The following is a 16,889-nucleotide window of genomic DNA, read 5'->3' on the forward strand; positions in this document are numbered from 1 at the left end:
TGTGGGATATTCTATTCATCACGTGTATATTTTGGAATTTAAAACACATTTCAATCTATTTAGGTGTATTTTTCCAGTATTGTTCCAGTGCTGCGGGACAGTACATCATAAAGGCTTTAACTTTATTCACAGGCTCATGTGTTTGGTTTGATCATGAGTTCTGCCCCGGGGCCCTTCATGTTTACATCACTGCACTCAGACCCACTCTCTCCAACTGTGCGGGGGGCGGGGGTCTACACATGTGGACCATGTTAGTGACTTCCTGTTGGGGGGGGGGGGTCTACACATGTGGATCATGTTTGTGACTTCCTGTTTTGGGGGGGATCTTCACATGTGGACCATGTTATTGACTTCCGGTCACAGCGTTTGGTGAAGCAGAGAGAAGAGTAGAGATGTGTGAATCCAAAGTGTCACGACTGGGGATGTGAGCTATTCTAAGAGACGGAAGTTTATTATGAGGAAAACAAAAGGAGACTCGAACCTGGAGCATGTCGCAACACGTTGGTGGTTCCCTCAAACGTCCGTTGACAATGCACGGCGTTGGCAGTAGATCATGTTACATTAGTCTGTGTGTCTTTAACTCATGGGTATAATCGACCTCGAGTCGATTATACCCATGAGTTGAGATTGAGGTTTAGGGATGGATTTGAAGTGAAGTATGATTTGAGGGCCCTCTTCATCAATATCAGCGTTGTGAAGACGTGTTGAACAACAACAATGATGTCACTATGATACATTTGATTGGTTTGAAGTTTAAAAATTGAAAGGAACACTATTACAATTCACAAAGTTACAATTCATCACATATTATTATTCAGGAAAGAACAAGATAATTTAAAGATGTGAAATATTTGTTTATTAATGTAAATAATATGAATGCTACAGAAACAACGTCCATTTCATCTTTCTTGGGAAGGCGCTACTCGGGGACTTAAGGTAAAAAAAATACAACTTTATTCAAAGTAAAAATACAACTTTATTTGATCTTATTTGAACACATCATTGATGACCTAAGCAGTGTGGTGTGTCGTAACGTGGAGACACAGACATCTGGAGGAGGGGCCCATACGGATGGGACAGGGGGAGAGAAGAGAAAAGTTGAGAAGCCTCCCATTGCTGATCCAATAGCCGATCCCACAGCCTCCCACAGCCACCCATAGCCTCCCACAGCTCTACCTTATGAAGGAAGGGAAGCGTCAGTCTAGCCCGGTAGTCCCGACCGGTTCAGGGCGGGGAGCCTGTACTTGTTGACAACGTGTTCGTCGGTTCGAGCTCCTCGGCTTTGAAGAAGAGTTTAGAGCCGAGCTCAGCCCTGCAGCGAGGAGAGACGGGCAGTGCGCTGGAGGGATCTGGATCAATACTCTGGATTAGAGATTTCGACCGTGTCAGATGAGCGGTCGGGGCCCCCCGAGTCCACAGAGGAGAGCTCGTCCGGCTGGAGCCCACCCGGTCCTGCCTGGAGCCCACCGCCGCTCTTGTGTCTCTGAACCGCGGTGCGTTCTGCAGTAGGACGCCGCCGACCCTTGGCTCACGGGTGAGTTAAAACGATTCATCATACCTCACAAGTTTTTCGTAGTGTTGGTCTTCAGACTGTCCCCAAGAAAACGAGGACGCTTTCCCCCCCCCTCTAGAAACTTTTGGGATTTCTAGTCCTTGTGGCGACAATGACGACGAATCGACTGTTTTCCATTTAAGTCATGCAGCAATACGCTTTATTCACTGACGTGGATATATTTATAATTGATTGTACGGTCCCACCCAAAGTCGAGAGAATAAAATGATAACTCTGTTGGCGAACGTCTACACACGGCGTGGCGTGATGTCATAGTATCCTCATTGAGAAAACAATGCCGCTCATCTCTCCCGGTTTGAAATCAACAACTCCTTTATGCACTGAACCGTGTTGGTTCCCACCAGACCCCTCACAATGCGTTAATCTAGTGATTACTGACTTGGCAGCATGCAAGGGTTCCCCTCATGCATAAAGTCTAGTTAACAGTTTACATAGGAAGACAGTATATGTGTGGTGGTCGATGGTCATATGTGGCTCATTAATATTTCCTATACATTTCTTGTCCTGTGTTTGACTTCTTTAGTATCTCACTGTGAAGCAAACCCCCAAATCCTTTCTCTGATCTCCGCTGTCCTCCAGAGTGGGAGAGACGGTCTATTTCTGTTGTGATGATAGGCTTGGAGTCCTAGTCTGTAGTTACTCTGCTCCCCTGCACCCCCCATCCACTGGAGCTAAACGCTATTCTGCTAGCGGGAGCCAGATGTGCTGTCCCTGGGAAACGGCCCAGGAAACCCAGCCCTGCTCTGGCAGGGGGGAGAGGGGACGGATGTGAGAAGTGGAGGAGCAACTGTTGGCTCACCTTTTTGACATTGATCCATGTGTGTGTTGGCGCGGTATACTTCAGTGAACGTGCGTGTACACACAAGTATACCCCTACGCATGAGTGGATCTAATCTACATCGTGACGCGTGTGTGTGTCACTTCAAAAAAAAGTTTCCTTAACGTGCTGTAGCATCAATTCAATGTTGTTAAATCAAATGTGTGAAATGCAGACGTTTTTTTAATCTTTCTGGTCCAATGAACAGAACATTAGGGGCGGCATGTGGCTCAGGAGGTCGAGTGGGTGTCTGGCAACCGGAGGGCTTCCAGTTCGATCCCCGGCCCCGGTGTCCCGGGTGTCGAGGTGTCCCTGAGCAAGACACCTCACCCTCACTGCTCTTGACGAGCTGGCTGTCCCCTTGCATGGTTGAGTCCGCCGTGGGTGAGCGAATGTGCGCATGAATGGGTGAATGTGAGGCAATATTGTAACGCACTTTGAGTGGCCACTGGATAGAAAAGCGAGGTATAAAAGCATGAGGGGTTTATTTACAAAGCTTGTTTTTCCCCTCCCATCGGTTTGTTGTTGAGGAGCAGTTACGGGTTTTGTGTGGCGCTGTATAATCCAAATAGTGTAGTCGTGTCTCTATGTTTACGAGAACTCTTCCAAAGCAACGAGATTCAAACGGTGATGAGTAAGTCGCTCCACACATCTCCCCCATTTCCTCCTACCCAGAGAAGGTATCGTTCCTCTTCAGAGTCCGATGGAATCGAGTCGTAAGACGATCCGACCTGTTCCAGCTCGGCACATTGCTACACCGTCAGAGGTCAGAGGTCACCTGCTGCTTCTGCTCCTGCTCTCCAGGATGTCGGCCGTATAGGGAACACAGTGGGAGGTTGGCAATTAGACAAACGAGGGGGGAAGACCAAACTGGTCATCGTTGAGGAGTTTGGTTCAGTTTGTTTAGGAAGGAGAAGGCCGGTGTTGAGAATGTCTTGGATGATGAAGAACATAAGGTGGGGGGGCGGGGGGGGTTGGTCTACTACAGTATGGAAGCCTCATTAGTCACAGATGGAACGGCTCCGAGCTGATGCTAGGAGTATCATTCAATAGCCAACACAGGGGATCTATTACTGGAGCCCTGCGATACGACACGGCCCGCTGGAGCCTGAAGACCCCTCCCCCCCCCGTTTCACTTCATGTCTTTAGTCAAGATGTTTGTCCCTTCTTTGATTCGACTTACGCTGACACCAACGCGACGCTCGGCACCTCCCGCGAGTGACGAATGGTGTGAGCAGAGAGTTCGTCACCGTCGATGACATTTGCATTTTGCTCACGTATCTCAGTGAGCCGGTTTTGTCACTCGGCTAGATGAGATAAGATAAGATACTTAATCGTCCGTTTGCACGGAATATTTTCTTGCAGTACATCCCAACAATTATACATGAGGACATGAAACAGCATTAAAAACATAAACAACAACAACAATGACTAATAAATATGATGGGGGGGGGGGGGGGGGCCCTTCAAGAGCCCTTGAAGAGTGGCCATAAATAATAGGGGGTTAAAAGTCACTTCTTTCGCCTTCCTGCACTCTGGAACCCTCTAGCTTCGTTCCCGTGCGGTCCATCCTGATTCACCCCAAGCCCCCACGAGGGCCGTCCAGACCAGGGGGTCTTTGGGACGCCCCTGCAGAGCTAAACGCCCCCCCCCCCCCGCCCCGCCACATCTCACCCTGCGCCTCACCCTGCACCCCCCCCCCCCCCCCCCACACACACACACACATACAAACACACAGCTCACCCTGCGTCTCCCCTTGCCCCCCCCCCACACACACATACAAACACATAGCTCACCCTGAATCTCACCCTCCCCATACACACACACACACACACACACACACACACACACACACCCACACACACAGCTCACCCTCCGTCTCACCCTCTGCCCCCCCCCCCCCCCCACACACACACAGCTCACCCTGCCCCCCCACACACAGCTCACCCTGCCCCCCCCACACAGTTTACTTACTGCGCCTCAACCAGCGTTCTGAATACTGATGAGCACCGCAATGGAGACCGACACCTGTGTGTGTGTGTGTGTGTGTGTGTGTGTGTGTGTGTGTGTGTGTGTGTGTGTGTGTTGTGTGTGTGTTTGTGGTGTGTGTGTGTGTGTGTGTGTGTGTGTGTGTGTGTGTGTGTGTGTGTGTGTGTTTCCCAGTGTTTCCCTGTGTGTCTGTCCCAGCATGCAGAATGAGGCATGTGACCCTCTTGAAACAGACTCATTGTGCAGCCGGTCTTTAACTGACTGTAATTTTCTGCCTTTTTTCTGTGAGCATCGCCCAACGGCTCTGTGTTGAAAGGCCCCTATTGTTCCCCATCAGCTCTCTAATCATGGATCCAGGGGATTATGAGGCGACTGCTAATGCCGAGCGGCTCTGGGCTTTTTCGGTCGCCGTGAGTTCACTGAATTCTCCGTTTCACCCGACAGCTTATTTGGGTTTCGATCCATTATGAGTCTGGTAGGTGTGAATCTGACGCCGTGCATTTCTCAAAAAACGAAATCACTTAGAACTTTATAGAGAGTTTTTTCACATTAACATGACAGTTGCAGCAACTTGATACCATACATACAGATAGAAGTTGGCAAGAGAAATAAACGAAAAGCTAATCGCTAAATCAAACTGCCTGAGAAGTGCCTTTTTTACTTTTGCATCCTGAGGATGTAATTATCTCTTAGTTATTGTTCCAATCCAATGTCTTCATTTTGAGTCCTGTAAAGAACCCATTTTTCCCATTTCCGTCTAATTGTGCTTCTTGAAGCCTCAGTTTGTGTGTCCGTTTCTACATTACAAATATCTCTTCAACCAATCAAGTTAGCCTCAGATTTTGCCGTTGGCGGGCCGTCGTGTATTTCTGACCACCTGTAGACTCCTGGTTTACCTTGTTTGGGTTCCTCGCCGGTGGTGGTGGTGGTGCGAGACCGCCCCCCCCCTACCGCCCTCTGTTGTTCCGCTCTGTTCTTTCCTCAATGTCAGCCAAAGCTTCACCGGTCATGGTAAATGGACTGCATTTATACATTCACCCATTCATGCACACAATCACACACCGACGGCGGTGTCCGCCATGAAAGGCGACAGCCAGCTCGACGGGAGCAGTCAGGGAGAGCGTCTCGCTCAGGGACACCTCGACACTCTCAGCTAGGAGGAGCCGGGGATCGAACTAGCAACCTTCCGGTTACCAGCCAACCCACTCTACCTTACATATATGCCGCCCCCATGTTGATTGTCCTCTAATTTGGACGAGTTGCTCCTGCTCATACTTAGAGGGCAGATGTTGGGCTGCTCGATTATGGATAAAATCATAATCACGATTATTTTGGTCTATATTGAAATCAAGGTTATTCAAACTTTTGAGTTTGAAAGCATAATGTATTTATTCAACATGTCTCTCCCAAAAACAATTTGTAACTGAGAACTTACTTACACGCGAGAAATACACGATCAATAAATGATCAAAAAGAAAATGGTCAAATCTAAAATGATGCACGGATATGTATCCAGCTGTTCTGCACTTTCTATAAAACATTTAATAAAAATAAATAAAAATAAATAAATAATAATAATAATCTAAAACTCGATTATATTAGTTTTGTGATCGTTTGACGCTAAAATCGAAATCGAGATTGAGATTCAATGAATTGCCAGCCCTAGGTAGATGTTCATAAGACTCAAGGCTCACTTGTTCAGAGTTCACCTAGACTCTGCATAGGCCCCCAAAACACCCTCTTACACAAGTATTTTATGTTCTACTCCGTCCAGGGACTTAAAAATTGTACTTAGCTAGGATAAGATGTTACACAATGCCATCTTTGTTGTGTACGGGGAATGGGTTCACCTAGTGGCAACTGGTGAACCCCCCCCCCCCCCCCCCCCCCTCAGGTGAAGGAAGGTTTAACGCGAGGGGATGAGAGGAGCTACGTTCCGGGTGTTGTGTTACGATGCATATGTCATTTAGAGACTTGCAAATCTTATCGTGACAGATGCAGAGGAAATCCATACCCTATAGCGACACCCGATATGGTCATTTATTTGGCGTGACCTAGATTCAGGGTTTGAACCATAGACAGGTTCAGACCAGAGACGCACATTATTTTTAAAAGCTGTCTGTGTGTTGACAAATCAGTTTGACGCCTCCATTTAAAGTAACCTAGTCTCTCAGACTTTAGATTACCCTCTAAAGTCTGAAGGATCTGTGATTGGGAACACAAACTAGGCCCGCAGCAGTCAACTTTACATAAGTGTCTGTAGAGGTTTCAAAACAACACAAATCCACCGTTTAGACCAGAGAGCGAAGAAACCGGCTCAGTTCCGATTAGTTTCATGAAAAAGGTAATATTCAGTATGATACCTTTCTTTTAAAGCCTATAATCGGTCTGCATGTATTTATACAGTCAGGCCTGAGGCAGGAGGCCTATCCTCTGTCTGAAATGCAATTTTCTCATCAGATGCCAAGTGTCATAAGTCTTACTGACGGTGCCTAATGCATTCATGTAAAAGATCCCTCTCTGTTTCTGGATCTGCCCTGATTGCTGGAAACGCAACACATCATGCCTCCTGCTTGCCCAGTATTTTAATATTTTCCAGGAAGCGCATGCAATGCACCAGGCCACAAATTCAAACTAGCACACAATGCGAATAATATTTAATTATTGCTGCAAAACCTGATGTATAGTAGTAATAGTTAGCCCATTTCAATATGATGAGCACTCTTTTGATATAGACTAGTATCAAAAGAGTGATTTGCTGTGAAACGCATTCAAGTACGGTATACCCAGTGAACGGAAAGACTGCTACGGATAGAGAGGTTCACCTCGTTTAGGGGCCCACGTCCCTAAACGAGGGTCACCAGGGCCTGGAAGTACGTCTGGAAGGTCAGGACCTGAGGCTCAGGGCGGGGTTCTCTCAGTTCAGGGTTCTCTCAGGACAGCGTTCTCTCAGGGCGGGGTTCTCTCAGTTCAGGGTTCTCTCAGTTCAGGGTTCTCTCAGGTCAGCGTTCTCTCAGGTCAGCGTTCTCTCAGGACAGCGTTCTCTCAGGACAGCGTTCTCTCAGGACAGCGTTCTCTCAGTTCAGGGTTCTCTCAGGACAGCGTTCTCTCAGTTCAGGGTTCTCTCAGTTCAGGGTTCTTTAAGTTTCGGTCTATGAAGAGGTCAGGGTTCCAGGCTTTGGTCGTTGGTTATTCAGTCCTGCACCCTCCCTGCCATGTTGTTGTTACATCACTAATGAGGGCATCATGGAGGGCATTCAAATATCAAACCGGCAGTTGATCGGGGCCATTAGTGAAGATCCTGTTGGCATGTCTTCACATGAGAAGGACTCTTTTCAACTGAGGGTTGGTCTGATCTGAGCATTGGGTCTGTGTTCAGAAGCTTGAGAAGCTTCCTCTGTACAGCTTATATCCTTTCTTTGGTTTGATTTAAAAGTATTGATTAGAGCCAGGATAGATAACTGTCTTTTCCTATTAAATCATAGTATAGTATGATATACAAGATAAGTTTGATCAGTGTCTGTGCATGAACGCGGTAAAAGGGTGGCGGTGACCTGAACGTGACCAGAACGTCGGCAGCCACTCGTCGTGTAGGCGAGCGTCGTTCACTCTCCGAGGCGCGCGCGATAGTGAACAGCGCTCACGCAGTTTACAGGCACCTGATGATTCACTGTAACCGGCTGCCAGCATGGCTTTAAAAAAAAGAAGAACAACAACGTAGCTACCGCTGAAGCCAACAGGTCATATGAATACTTGAAAGAAGTTTATGATCAAACAAGCACAGATTTGAACGGTTTAAATCAAACGTCTAAATGCAAATGGTTCCCTCCGGGTCTGAAGTTACGAGTCTGCACGTCATCGGCAACAAATTAAAAAGACGTATCGAATTGAAGTGCCCGACCGGTCTGGCAAAATATTTGTGTAAATACTTAATGACGATCATTCACAAGAAGGGTAAGGCCTTGAGCAGGGCTCCTCCACCCAAGACAAACATTTTGTAAATTAATTGGTTTGGTTTTGCACTTTCTGCATCATATTACTCATTGTTTAAGTGGTGAAACATACTCTTGCATTGTTTTTTCTTGGCTTTTAAAGTAATCTTGATTCTACAGTAGTACACAGTGATTCATTGAGTTTGGGCAGTGGGCAGTGATTGGGGGCCTGGGGGTGGATGGGGAGGAGGAGGTTCTACTGATAAGAATATAATAGAATAATAAAAAGAAGAAAGTTACTGTTAATTTTCCGTGACGATGAACTTGGTTAAATTTTTTAATTGTTAGCTATGAACGTGAACGAGTTAACTTTTAGTCTGTGTGAACTGATCTTTGAGCTGGCTCTTGTGGAGGGTGAACTTGCACAACACTGAGTAGGCTATGATACATAAGTACGCAACACTGAGCGTGACATATATAGTATTCTGAGTATTGTCGTCGGACAGCCAGGAAGCCACCAGGTCGCTGCTGCGTTAGCGATGTGGCCCGACAGGAAGTGCCCGCTGCAGCACGCGGTCCTGATGAGCTCCACTTCCTGTGGCGCCGCTACCCTGCGGCGCAGCAGAGGAAGTGGCGAGCAGCTACTCCGTTTGAAGCGTGACAGCAGACGAGTCCCTGTAGGTTCAGCTGAGCGCCACGGGAGAACACAAACGATTTTTGTAAGTGTGTGTGTGTGTGTGTGTGTGTGTGTGTGTGTGTGTGTGTGTGTGTGTGTGTGTGTGTGTGTGTGTGTGTGTGTGTGTGTGTGTGTGTGTGTGTGTGGTGTGTGTGTGTGTGTGTGGGGGGGGGTGGGTGGGTGGGTGGACCCCAACGGCTGGCCCTCAGCATGCCGGCAGCACGCAGCCAGGACATCTGCAAGGTCTCAGGCTTCTTGGTTCAGCTGGTGTTGGTCCACACACACACCCACACACACACCCGTAAACAAGCTATGTGGGGAACTCGTCAGGCCGGTTCGGTCCCCCCCCCCCCTCGTATGTAACGGCCATATAACAGCCGATAATAGATTTGATAAACGGTAATGCGTCTGGTAAACGATAATGCGTTTGATAACCGATAATGCGTTTGATAACCGATAATGCGTTTGATAAACGATATAATGTGTTTGATAATTGATAACGAGTTCGATAAACGATTATGCGTTTGCTAAACGATAATGTGTTTGATTAACGATGACGTATTTAATCAACGACAATGTGTTTGATCAACTATAATGCGTTTAATCAACGATAATGCCTTTGATTAAACCCAGCATGGTCGTTGGGGACCCGAGCCCCCCCCCAAACCTTCTCGCTCCTCTGCTGAACCCGCCGTTCGTACCGCGGAACAAAGACCCTTCGCCGGACTTTGTCCGAGGGCATTGTTGTGCGTTGCCAGGGCGACGTCTGCTTCTTAAGCAGTCGAGCAGTCGGCCTGGGAACCGCCGTGACGCCACGACGCAGACGTCTCTGTTCCCCTAAGCGCTCCGTCCCCCACGAGCACGCGGAGGCGCCGCGGCGTCCTTCCCAGGCCGCGGCCCAGGGAGCCGGGCCCCCCCCCCCCCCCCCCCCCTGGCCCTCACTGCGCGGCCCGTCTCTCCCCCGGCGCGACCCTCTCTGGGTGCCAGGGGGGGGGGGGGGGGGGTCAGGCATCGGGTCTTTGTTCGGGCCCCATAATGGCTCCATTCTCCTCGCGAGGCACGGACCTCCAGTCCTCGCAGACAGAGGACACCACTGTGACCCGCCGAGGGCCGCCGACATCAAGCATGCACACACACACACACACGGCGCCTTGGAAACCGTCGGCTCTCGGAGCTTCCCCGGGTCCCTGTTTAGGGAAAGGGTTTCTCATCGCCTGTGGTGACGGCAAACATCTCAGTCGACCGAATGGATCCTAATGGATCCTACTGGGGAGATTGAGCTGTTGACTCACAACACGTTGGGAACTGTGGTGAACACTAGAGGATGGACTCGTTCCCTGTGTTGGAACGGGTTTATTCATCACAATGCTGCTTCACCGGGGCTGTTTGGACTACCCTACAGTAGGACCCATGGCGTAAACTAGATCAACAATGGAGCAGGATTAGCAACATGATCTTCCCTTCCTGTTTTGGAGATGGGGGGGCAGAGGGTTTGATTTGCTGCTCCCCTCACGCTCCAACGAAACGATCACTGGAGCAGTCCTGGCCCCCTTGTAGAAGTACAACATACTAGTTTACATCGCTCCTTGGGACAATGTCCCGGTTTAGCAGCTCAAAGAGAAGGCTGTAACTCAATGCTAGGCGGCAGTACGACTCTAAAGCCATTAACAAGTAGCCAGCGCTTAGAGTCCTCCAATTCCCTCCGTGGAGAAATGAAAACGAGCCCTGACGAACGATTTAAATAACAAAGGGTCATTTGACTGCCATAAAGAGGGGAGAGGAGCACTGGGCTCTGAACTGCGCCCTGTGAAGAGGCATCCATCTGCCCGCAGACGGCTTTGCAAATGACCTCAGGGCCAGCTGGCCGGCAGCACAGGTGTTTGAGCCGGGGGCCCCCGGCCAGGTGGCCCCCAGCGGACAGAAGGGTCCAAACATGAGGCCTCCCTGGAGCCGGAGCTGTGGTCGGGCTCTGGGGGCAGAGAGGGCCGATGAGAGAGGAGGGAACCCTTTGGCTCTAAAGTTAGCCGGCGTACTCCTCCATTATGCGGGGGCTGTTTTTGTCCCACGGCGCTCGCTTCCTCCTCCTCCTCTTCTGCTGGTCGGAGTCTCGCATGAAGATTATACCGTGGGCCTGATTGTGTAAACATGTCTCTCGGGCCTCGCTGATTTTCTGGTCGGAGTAAAGACCGTTAAAAATATGCTGTTTGGCTCGAAGGGTACTTTGTGCAATTTCAGCCTTGACATGTTGTGCCGTTTTAGGGTTTCAGACCTGTTATTAGAATGACTCCAGATGAGAATAATCCAGTGTTCTGTAACGTTTATGGGTAGGCCCGAGGGCTTTATTTCACAATCCTTCCCCGTGAGTGGCTCTATAGAGGAGGGATTGAAAGCCCTTTTGAATGTGAAACCACGGTAACGCACAATAAGGGTACACTCATTAGCATTAGTTAATGCCGTAATCATCGTTAAACAACGTGTAAACAACATTAACAGTTAAGTGATAGTCGAGTAATCATTTACTAATGGTTTTGTTGTTTACTAATGGTGTTCATGTTTACAGTATTTAATAGTGCTAAGGTTAACCCTAATCCCACCCCTAACCCCTAAACTAACAAGCTAATGTTGGATTATGGTAAATAGACCATAAGTTAACTCTTAATTCCCTGTTAGTTAATTGTTAGGTAACGCTTCTAGCCGCGTTAACTGATGTGCACCCATGGTTGATCCATGTCCCCTTATTGTGAAAGGGTTACCGGGAAACCCCCCCCCAGACCAGCGTCTGCTCTCGGTGTTCTGCAGCAGCAGCAGAAGAAGAAGAAGAAGTGATAGCAGACAGAGGAAGGAGACTATCGGAGCAGGCAGGGCGGCGGTGCCTCCTCACTCTTTCCATGTGGAGGCGGGCTCCGTCGGCGCTACGTGTCCGCGTGTTGTGGAGCGAGAGACACACACGCACGGCAGTGGTGGCCTCTCTCCTCTCCTCTCAGGAGACACGGGGGACGGGTTCATCCATACATGAGAAGGGCCCCGCACAGAGGTCTGTGAGGGGGAGAAGAGGGGGAGAAGAGGGAGAGAAGGGGGGAGAGTCTGTTGTTGACCGGACCAGGGCGGAGGGGGTTTGTAATCTGAGCCGGGCTTCTGGTGAGCTCATGTAGGAGAGAGCCGAGAGCTGACGTGGAGCTCATAGTACTCCAGAGTAGTACTCCAGAGTAGTACTCCAGCCCAGTTGTCTAGGGTAGTGGTCTAGGGTTATGGTCTAGGGTAGTACTCCATCGTAGTAGTCTAGCTTAGTGGTCCAGCCTATTAGTTAGTACGGCATAGTGGTCCTGCGTAGTAGTCTAAGGTAGTAGTCTAGGTTAGTAGTCCAAGGTAGTAGTCTAGGGTAGTAGTCTAAGGTAGTAGTCTAGGGTAGTAGTCTAAGGTAGTAGTCTAGGGTAGTAGTCTAAGGTAGTAGTCTAGGGTAGTAGTCTAGGGTAGTAGTCTAGGGTAGTAGTCTAAGGTAGTAGTCTAGGGTAGTAGTCTAGGGTAGTAGTCTAAGGTAGTAGTCTAGGGTAGTAGTCTAGGGTAGTAGTCTAGGGTAGTAGTCTAAGGTAGTAGTCTAGGGTAGTAGTCCAAGGTAGTAGTCTAGGCGGGTAGTAGTCTAAGGTAGTAGTCTAGGGTAGTAGTCTAAGGCAGTAGTCTAGGCGGGTAGTAGTCTAAGGTAGTAGTCTAGGGTAGTAGTCTAGGGTAGTAGTCTAAGGTAGTAGTCTAGGGTAGTAGTCTAAGGTAGTAGTCTAGGGTAGTAGTCTAAGGTAGTAGTCTAGGGTAGTAGTCTAGGGTAGTAGTCTAAGGTAGTAGTCTAGGGTAGTAGTCTAGGGTAGTAGTCTAGGGTAGTAGTCTAAGGTAGTAGTCTAGGGTAGTAGTCCAAGGTAGTAGTCTAGGCGGGTAGTAGTCTAAGGTAGTAGTCTAGGGTAGTAGTCTAGGGTAGTAGTCTAAGGTAGTAGTCTAGGGTAGTAGTCTAAGGTAGTAGTCTAAGGTAGTAGTCTAAGGTAGTAGTCTAAGGTAGTAGTCTAGGGTAGTAGTCTAAGGTAGTGGTCTAGGGTTGGGGTCCAGGGTAGGGGTCTAGCCTAGTGGTCCGGCCTAGCGGTCCAGAATAGTAGTGCGGCATAGTAGTACGGTAGTAGTAATGTAGTAGTAATGTTCCTGCGTAGTAGACCTGCGTAGTAGTCTGGCGTAGTAGTCTAGCCCAGCCTAGTCCCAAACCCCCCCCCAGGGCTGTCTGTGGGAGGCCTCTCTGAACGTCTTCCAACGTGTCCGACGGGTTCTGCGTGTCGGTTAGGAAGCACAAACAACCCCGTCAGCTGGAGGCGCCGACCACGCGTTCAACCGCTGAACCGCTGAACCGCTGCGGGCGGAAAAAACGGAATAGTTGTCAGGAAGACCCACCGTGGGGAAGCCATCGCTACCCCCCCCCCCCCCCCCCCCCCCCCCCCCCCGGGCTCCTGGTGTCACAGGTTAGGGGGGGTTACCAGGTGGGGTCATGACCTATGACCCCACCTGGTAAGGGGTTTGAGAAAAGAAATGAGAACCACCTTGTGATCCATGAGATGTGGACTTGCCTATACTCCCGTGTGTGTGTGTGTGTGTGTGTGTGTGTGTGTGTGTGTGTGTGTGTGTGTGTGTGTGTGTGTGTGTGTGTGTGTGTGTGTGTGTGTGTGTGTGTGTGTGTGTGTGTGTGTGTGTGTGTGTGCGTGTGTGTGTGTGTGTGCGTGTGCGTGCGTGCGTGCGCGCGCGTAACCAGGGAGAAGTCCCAGTTGACATGCAGCTTTCACACCTCCCTCTCAGCCCCGGGTACCCCGACCCTCGCAGGGCGGTTCTGTGTCTGGGAAACACCAAGCCCTGTTTTGTGAAGACCGTGTGAAAAGAAGGAGGGGAAAAAAAACGGCATTCCTAACAGAGGCAGTAACCAGAGTACCTCGTTTAATTTTGCCCTCAAAACTTAATCCAAAACCGTCGTTAAAAACGTTGATGAACCCAAAACATCCGTCTGACGTCCGTCCCCAACGCTCTCCGTCTCCGCAGCCGGCGAACCGGATGGATTTCAGATAAAGCCCTCATCGCCAGTTGGAACCACATCCTCCCCTCAACACCCCCCCCCCCACCCCCCTCCCTGATCCACGCCCCAGCATGGCAGACCCCACGGGGCCCGGTCTGGAGGGGTCTGGGGCCGGCGTGGCGGAGGTGGACGTCTGCAGCCTGGAGCCCGAGAGGAACTACGAGGTCATCCCGGCGGTCATCTGCTCCATGTGCTGCCTGTTCGGGATCATCTACTGCTTCTTCGGTGAGGACCACACACCCCCCCCCCGCAACACACACACACCCCGCTGGCTGGGAGCCCGGGGAGCGCCGAACCGGGGGACATGAGGCCCCATAAAGAGCATCTGCCCATTCTGAGCATACTCTGAAACACAACATCTCTATGAGCTTATGTTACAGGGCGGCCATTAGAGCCGGATGGTCTAGTGTTAGCCGGTTTCTCTGTTAAAGGACTGATGGTCTAGTGTTGGCCGGTGTGTCTCTGTTAAAGGACTGATGGTCTAGTGTTGGCCGGTGTCTCTGTTAAAGGACGCAGCCTGGGTTGAACTCAACAGATGTTCAATGAACTGTGTGTTTGACTTGTTTAAAGCTAGCAAAACCTACATTGAGCCCAGACATCCTTGCTTAACGATTATGAATTGTCCCTGCATGAGTTCCAGTATGATGCATTGTAATGCATATATCATTGCAAAGAGTGCAATGTTGGTTTTAACACAGCGAGACGATCCTTGGTTCGACTGATATTTGTGTGTTTTATTATTGTGAACTGCACACACACGACATACAGTCTCTCACGGCTGTGTTGACTCTGTAAGTTGACCACTTCATGCTCTCAAGAGCTTCCCAAGACTCCCCCGTCCCACACCTCGCCATAACCATAACACTCTCTCCTCCTCTCCTCTCCCCACCCCCTCTCCTCTCCTCATCTCCTACTCTCGCCTCTCCTCCTCCTCCTCTCTCCTCCTCTCCTCATCTCCTACTCTCGCCTCTCCTCTCCCCACCCCCTCTCCTCTCCTCATCTCCTACTCTCGCCTCTCCTCCTTTTCCCCCCTCTCCTCTCCTCCTCCCCCAACGCCCATCTCGCCCTCTCCTCCTTTCCCCTTCTCCTCCTCCCTTTCTCATCTCCAATCTCCTCCTCCTCCTCTCTCCTCACCCCTACCTCCCCTCTCCCCCCCCCCCCCCCCCCCCCCTCCCCCCTCCAGGCTACCGCTGCTTCAAGGCGGTGATGTTCCTGTCGGGTCTGATGTTCGGCTCGGTCATCATCTTCCTGCTGTGCCACAAGGAGCGGGTGCTGGACACCCAGCTGAGCGTGGAGGCCTCGGCGGGCATCGGCCTGGGCATAGGCCTGCTGTGCGGCCTGGTGACCATGCTGGTGCGCAGCGTGGGCCTCTTCATGACCGGCCTGCTCCTGGGCCTGCTGCTGGCTCTGGCCGGCCTGCTGGCGGCGCAGCAGTTTGTCGCGCCCACCACGGTGTGGGTGCCCCTGGGCTCCCTGCTGGGCACCGGCATGCTGTTCTCGGTGCTGACGCTGCAGTGGCAGAAGCCCCTGACGGTGCTGTCCACGGCCGTGTTCGGCGCCGCCATCATGACGGTGTGCGCCGACTACTTTGTGGAGACGCTGACGCTGACGCTGCACGCGTACGGCGTGCTGCGGCTGGCGCCCGGCCCGCCTCTGTGCTGGTACAGCTGGGTGGTGCTGGGGGTGTGGCCGCTGCTCAGCCTGATGGGCGTGCTGGTGCAGTGGAAGCTGACCGACGCGGGGTACTCGCACACCGAAGGTCAGAGGGCGAACGGGGCGGGGCGGGCTCTGTTTGGGGGGGGTTTGATGATGATGATCGTTGTTGGGTTGTGACGGCTCATATGTTCGAAGATTGGATTTAATTTAGAAAATGTAAGATAATTTGAGATTACTTTGTTATCCCCATCGGGAACGGGAGTCACAGCAGCAGAACTGCAGTGTTTTAAAATAATAAAAACGAAAGAACTACAATAGAAGTAGTGGAAATGAAGTTAAAGGGTCGGCTTTGCTCAGGAGGTAGAGCGGTTTGACTTGGCACCGGAAGGTTGCTAGTTCGCGTGTCGAGGCGTCTCTGAGCAAGACGCTTAAACCTAACTGCTCCCGACGGGCCGGCTGTCGTCTTAAACGGCAGTCTCCGCCATCAGTGTGTGAGTGTGTGTGTGTGTGTGTGTGTGAACCGTTGTAAGTATCGTAAGATAAAAAAACGTAATGCCCTCGATGTAGTTGTAAATGCTAAACGCGAGCGTCATTGAACGTGCTGCCCGCTGCCTCACTGAGCCTCCCTCTCTCTGCCGCCCCCTAGTGGTGATCAGCCGCCGGCAGAAGCGCGTGCAGCTGATGCGGATCCGGGAGAAGGAGGCGAGGAAGCGGCAGCAGACAGGTGGGCAGGAAGGAACGTACCGCCGCAAAGCCCCCCCGGTCAAACGTTACGCCGGGGACCTGCTGGCGCCGGTCAGTCTCAGACCCCCCCCCCCCAGCCCCCCCCAGCCCCCCCCAGCCCCCCCTTCAGCCAGCGTTGCCGTAGACCCCGGAGCACATTGAGGACGTCCTGTCCCGCGCGCCCTAACCCTTGTCTCCCCCCTTGTCTCCCTGTTGTCTCCCCCCCCTCCAGAGTTACCTGCAAAGTCTGCGGGACCGGCAAAGCGGTACCGGGACATCCCATAGCAGCCTGGGGGCCACCAACCACAGCATGATCGACATGGACTACGACACGGGCTCCACCGCCCCCCTCACCGCCACCACCCCCGTGGTGCGGGTCTGACCCCCCCCCCCCACCCCCCCCCCCACCCACCGGGCCCCCGCCACGCCCC

At 51.2% G+C, this 16,889-nt stretch overlaps 1 protein-coding gene across 3 annotated transcripts; it reads left to right on the forward strand.

Moving 5' to 3' along the window:
- Positions 1-292: 292 nt before the first annotated feature.
- LOC130402497 (transmembrane protein 198-like) lies at positions 293-16,840 on the forward strand. Of its 3 annotated transcripts, XM_056606686.1 has the most exons (6): positions 293-936; positions 1,019-1,534; positions 14,046-14,304; positions 15,263-15,838; positions 16,382-16,530; positions 16,691-16,840. In XM_056606686.1, the coding sequence occupies exons 3-6, from the start codon at positions 14,151-14,153 to the stop codon at positions 16,838-16,840; spliced, it is 1,029 nt and encodes a 342-aa protein (XP_056462661.1). In that variant the 5' UTR covers positions 293-936; positions 1,019-1,534; positions 14,046-14,150. The 3 variants fall into 3 exon arrangements, with proteins under 3 accessions (XP_056462661.1, XP_056462660.1, XP_056462662.1); XM_056606685.1 differs by having other exon boundaries at positions 293-1,534; XM_056606687.1 differs by having other exon boundaries at positions 293-1,534; positions 16,382-16,459; positions 16,691-16,837.
- Positions 16,841-16,889: the final 49 nt, after the last annotated feature.

Source organism: Gadus chalcogrammus, chromosome 13 (assembly GCF_026213295.1).
Source record: "Gadus chalcogrammus isolate NIFS_2021 chromosome 13, NIFS_Gcha_1.0, whole genome shotgun sequence".
Taxonomy (NCBI): Eukaryota; Metazoa; Chordata; class Actinopteri; order Gadiformes; family Gadidae; genus Gadus; species Gadus chalcogrammus.